The sequence below is a fragment of the Colletotrichum abscissum genome (genome assembly GCF_030869225.1).
Source record: "Colletotrichum abscissum strain IMI 504890 chromosome Unknown Scaffold_204.1, whole genome shotgun sequence".
Classification (NCBI taxonomy): Eukaryota; Fungi; Ascomycota; class Sordariomycetes; order Glomerellales; family Glomerellaceae; genus Colletotrichum; species Colletotrichum abscissum.
The window spans coordinates 1-5,173 of NW_026850104.1; the positions used below are offsets into that span (position 1 = coordinate 1).

The 5,173-nt window shown below is 58.3% G+C and overlaps 4 protein-coding genes across 4 annotated transcripts; 3 read left to right on the plus strand and 1 right to left on the minus strand.

Annotated features, from left to right (window-relative positions):
• Positions 1-22: 22 nt before the first annotated feature.
• Positions 23-322, plus strand: CABS01_16922 (uncharacterized protein; the record flags this gene model as incomplete). The annotated part of the gene is made up of 1 exon (XM_060550250.1): positions 23-322. The coding sequence occupies one exon, from the start codon at positions 23-25 to the stop codon at positions 320-322; it is 300 nt and encodes a 99-aa protein (XP_060400843.1).
• An 866-nt stretch (positions 323-1,188) lies between these two features.
• CABS01_16923 (uncharacterized protein) lies at positions 1,189-1,290 on the minus strand (the record flags this gene model as incomplete). Its single annotated transcript, XM_060550251.1, has 1 exon — positions 1,189-1,290. The coding sequence occupies one exon, from the start codon at positions 1,288-1,290 to the stop codon at positions 1,189-1,191; it is 102 nt and encodes a 33-aa protein (XP_060400844.1).
• A 559-nt stretch (positions 1,291-1,849) lies between these two features.
• CABS01_16924 (uncharacterized protein) lies at positions 1,850-2,866 on the plus strand (the record flags this gene model as incomplete). The annotated part of the gene is made up of 2 exons (XM_060550252.1): positions 1,850-2,230; positions 2,303-2,866. 2 exons carry the CDS (start codon positions 1,850-1,852, stop codon positions 2,864-2,866), a joined length of 945 nt encoding a protein of 314 aa, XP_060400845.1.
• Positions 2,867-3,277: 411 nt separating this feature from the next.
• Positions 3,278-5,173, plus strand: CABS01_16925 (uncharacterized protein; the record flags this gene model as incomplete). The annotated part of the gene is made up of 3 exons (XM_060550253.1): positions 3,278-4,367; positions 4,417-4,989; positions 5,061-5,173. Coding segments are annotated over 3 exons (1,776 nt in total), but the record flags the coding sequence as incomplete, so codon positions are not given.

A 5,173-nucleotide genomic window follows, 5' to 3' on the forward strand; every position in this document is an offset into this window, starting at 1 on the left:
GTTCATCGAGCAGTCGACGGCGATGCTGTGTGCGAGCTTGCCCAGTCTGCGTCTGCTGCTCGTCAGCGTCTGGCCCCGTCGTCGGTCTACGGCGTCGGAGAGCTTCTTCAGCAAGGACAGTCCGAAAAGGTGGACTCGGTCTGTTGACAGACTGAGGCGACACAAGACGCAGATACGCAGACACAGCGGCCCCGGACCGCAGCATACGGGCGACGGCGTGCTTGTGACGACCACAGTGGAGGTCGATCGGCAGTCCTACGTGGCTCTCGACGTGCCGCCCTTCCCACCGCCTGCCTATTCTGGACGTGGCAACAACACATAACAGCAAGTCATGGGAGAAGGGATAATTGAACAGTATCTTTCATGGATCTATGATGAGCTATGATGAGCTATGATGATCCATGATGAAGGGTTATTGCTGGGGCATGTTGCTGCAAGTTATCCGTGGAAGGAAAGCGACGCGAAGTCGAAGCACGTGGAAACATTGCCATCATTAGGCGTTGGCGTTTGACCGGTGTCTGGCTACTTGAAGGCGGCGCAAGTCATGAGATAGGTCACACAGCGACGAGTTTAGGACATGAATCAAGTGTGGTATTTCTTTGTAGAGCTGGGAACCATCGTGCATGTTCCGAAAGTTACATTGAAAAGGCTGCCAATACTCCAGCTGCCGTTTTCGAGGTCGTATTACCGCCGAGGTCTCATGTTGTGATGATGTTTTCTTCGTGCAAACCTCTAGGCCTTTTGGTGGGCGGTGCTTCCGATGGGTAAAGAGATCTCCGTAGCTTTCTGGTGCAGTGAACACCTGGATTTCGCCCGTCTCTCTTTCGATTACGTAAAGCTGCAGCCCCACTTCCCTGCTCGTGAGTAGTTCGCCAGGCGGTCTCTTTACCACAATTCAATTCTGGCACCAAACCAGCGACAGACGGCAAATTAACGGAATGGGGAGTTGAAGACGACCCAATGCTAGCGACTGTCAGTGCTCCTCGGGCGCCATGAGAACGTACCTTGCATGCTGTGTGATGGGATGAATGGTGATTGACGAACTCCAAAGCCCGCCATGTTCCGCGGCAATGCGGGTGGAGCCCGTCCTGCGTTGCGCCTAGCCGGTCCAGATGCTTGGAGCCGCAGCCGATTTTGGCCTTTCGGTTCGTCTACCGGTACGACGGAGGCCGTTCTTTCTGAGTGCCGTCAGTAGGGGAAGTCGAATGGGCCCCTGCAGCTTTGTGGGAGACAAGCCCGCCGAGGCCCGGTCTCGGTCCCGGGAAGGGGGTGGGTTTCTTTAGCACACATCCGATAACAGCGTAGAAGCAACAATCGACCACTGGCTGCGGCGTAGCCCGCGAGCCCCCTGTACAATGACGGTCAGAATCGGCTTTCCGCCCTAGATGGCCCCGATTCTCTCGTCTGACGTAAGGATAGGTCTTTGGCGACGAGATACACACTTGGATCCCACCGCCGACGGAACAGGACGAAGCGCTGTGCAGCGGTGCAGATCCGTAGCAGCTCGTGGTTTCTTGCTAATGGATCTCTGACAGCACCCGATTCGCAGTAGGCGCACGGCGAAGAAAGTGCGTCCATCTTTTGGGGGGAATTCATTTCTGGCGCTGGATGCCATGTCACCGACGACTGGGAGAATGCAAATGGGAAAAGCAACAAGCCATGGCTTACGGATAAGAGCGCGAAATGAGAGCGTTTGTCGAATGAGTGGATTCGTCGGATTCACTGGCGCTCACGCGTATAGCTGAACGCCTCGACTGTTTGATCTGAATGCAGGGCTTGCCCATCGTCAAGCAGCAAACAACTCGATCCGATGGACCCTGTTCGCACGTCCCCCCTTCCTTCCGAGTGTATGTCTCCTCGACCCCCTCAACCACCACACAACCGCATATCTCACGAGGACGAGAGCGCAGGCCAGAGTGGCGAGCAATCCCAGCCGCAACCAGTGCCAGCACAACATGGCACGCCACACCACAGCTTCAGCCTGGACCCGGCCTTCCCACGCCTGACCGAGACAGCCGTCGAATCATCGCCGTCCGCTGACAGGCGGTTGGACGAAGGCGAGCAGAAGATGACGTACGCGCAACTCATCTACATCGCACTTCACAGCACAGAAAAAAAGGCGATGGGGCTAGGCGAACTCTACCACTGGTTTGAGCAAAACACCAGGAGAGCCAACAAGGGAGGCGAAGGATGGAAAAACAGCGTTCGTTCGAACCTGAGCGTAAACAAGGTACGCTAGCGAGTTGCGCCAGCGTTGTGACGGTCTAGTCTTTCCTGCTAAGTAGTAATCTGTGTTGCACAGGCTTTCGAACGAGTGGAACGACAAGGCTCCCTCTGGCAGCTCACGGAGGCAGGGTTGACGGAATTCCAACCAACGCGTAAACCCCGAACGGATCGCCGGGCGAGTCGCAGGATAAAGGCAGAGGGGTCATATAAATGGAAGATCAGCGTCGCATTACCTTCTCCGTCTTGCGCGTCCACTTTGCAGGATCACTCGAAGGAAAACGTGTCCGGAAGTGATTGCGGCGACGATGGGTTTTGGTCATTTGACGGCGGCTTCACGTCGCCCGAGAGCAGCCAGCCTGAAAGCGGAACCTCTACCGATTATCCCACGCCGACACCGATTACTTCGACGCAAGATGGCTTGGAGCACATGCATGATCCGCTATGGGCTTGGAACCTGGATAGTGGGCGCTACCTCCACTGGCCCTACTGCAGCTGCCTCTGTGGCCGACAACAATTTTGTTGGACAGACGTGAATGACATATTGCCATTTTGCGCCCCGACAGCGTTTGCTCCTATGTTGACGAGCATGGGCGTGGGTTCCAGTCCGCCGTCGGAAACGTCCGTGCAATGGGAGATCTGATGGTTGAATCTGGTCTTGGCAAACTAGAAGTACGTTATAGCACTGGGGGGCATAGAGGAGCCACTGTCCGAATGGCGCAGAGATAGAAATACAGACAGCGGATAAGAAATGTGCTGTCATGCCAGAGAATGCATGCGCCAATTCGATCTTCCCGCTCTTGATGTGCGTTGGAAAGCTCACTTGCGAAGCCGGAAGGACCTACGCTTGACTTTGAATGAAGGAAGATTCCGACGCAAATGGCTGCAGAGCATTGGCGATTGGATCGCAGACGATTATAGATTCATCCAGGTCATCGGGCTCAAGTCCCGTCCACCCAGCCTATTTTGGCTTCCGAGTTGCCTTCTGTACTGCCTATAAGACAGACACGCGCCTCGTCTGCCCAGTGTAGCTGTCCCTGATCCAGTGCGCAACATGTCCCGTTGTAAACACACTGGCTGGCTGCGCGTGGCCACCAAAGACCAGGCGTACGTCGTCGAAGGCTCGGGTCGTGCCCAGAGACTGCTGGACGGTCTACCACGCCCGGATGGCCAATACCCGAGTATTCTCGTGCTGATTGGAAACGCGACCAAGCGGGTTGCCCTGCAAAGACTCGGTGTGTACATCACTGCGCCCAACACGGCCCGGGGCCACGGCGAGATCCATCTTAACCTGGCTCCTGTCGGCGCGTCCGGCGCAAGGCCGACGCTGATTGCCGATGCCGACGTTCCGCCCCATAAGCGGCTCGGGAGGCCGAGGAAATCCACGCTCTGCCATGAAGTCGTAGCAAGGCCACTGTCGATCCCTCACGGCGGGAACATCTCCACGATGCCGTCCGCGATGCCGTCAGCGATGCCGTCTGCGATGTCGCCCACGACCTTAGAAGCTAGCGATCATGTCTATAATCGCATGCTTCTCCCGTTTGCTGATGCCGTGTGTTTCTTTGCCGACGATATCGGCGGCGTAGAGGTCGTCGCCCAGCGTCTTGCGTCGTGGCTGAACCTGAGTACGCCGTCCACATCGTCGGTGCGGCCCTGGTTAGTGGTCGTCGTGAACGGCGACGGAGAGGATTCCGCACGCAGTCGCCTGCTACAGTCAATCCGCGAGAGGACAAACGCCCACGTGTCCGAACGATTCCACGGCGTCCGCGTCATCAGCCTGGCCGACAAGACACCCAAGTCTCTCCGACGCCGCCTTGATTCCCTGCGTTGGGACATACTCAGCAACGAGCTGTCCTACATGACGGAGACAAAACGGGTCGAGCGCGTGCTCGCCAGCTGCCTCTTCTCGGCCACCCACCTCGCCGGCCTTCTCCGCCACGCCACAGAGCACGTCGGCGCCGCCGACGCGCCGCCCCTCGACTTCCTCGCCGTCTCCCGGCTCGACAACCCGGTGGCGGCCGATCTGTCGGCGCACCTCGCAGGGTTCCTCACGCACTGCGACTCCGTCGACAACCTGAAGAGATTCGCCGTGCCGGTCATCGCCTCCAGCTTCATACTGGACCAGTACCCTCCGGGCATGCACCGTACGTTCGCGGGCATGCGTAACCTTTGGTCCTCACTGACGGCCCGTAGTCTTCGATCCGCGCGACGTCTTCCAGATGTTCTACAAGGACGTGTGCCACAACGTGTGCGGTACCGCCGTCCTCGCGCACGAAGGGTCCACCGACTTCCTCCTGCCGTCTCAGTTCGCCAAGATGGTCGAGGCCCAGATGGCCCGTATATTCCGGCAGCTGACGGCGGGCCAAGCCTCAGCGTCGCTGCATCGACAGCTTGTCGCCGCCTTCGCGGAGGACTGGGTCCAGCTTCGGTCCAACAGCACATGCTACCTTTGTCTGCGGCGCGCCCCGCAGGTCTTTCCCGCGTGCGGCCACGGTCACTGTCTAAACTGTGTCGAGGTATTTGGCGTCGCAAGCGCGGCCGACCCGTGGCTCATCGAAGTGGCCGAGTGCATCCTCTGCGGACAAAACGTTGACATGCAGATACGTGTGAAGCCGGACACCGCGTCGGTGCGGGTCTTGTGTATCGACGGCGGCGGGACGCGGGGCAAGTACCCCCTCAAGGTATTGAAGCAGCTCGAAGACGACATTGGGCTGCCCGGCCATCCGGTACAGCAGAACTTTGACGTCGTCTTCGGGACGAGCTCAGGTACGTCGCGGGATGCTGTCGTTGTTGCAGTGCAGATGGGGGCGACTCTCCTGGCTGACCGATCGCGACAGGTGCCATCAGCGCCGGCGCCCTCTGCATCAACGGGTGGACGGTGGATGAGTGCATCGCCCGCTTCGAGTCCCTTTCGAACGATGCGTTCACGCCTCGCCGGGTTCCGTCTGTT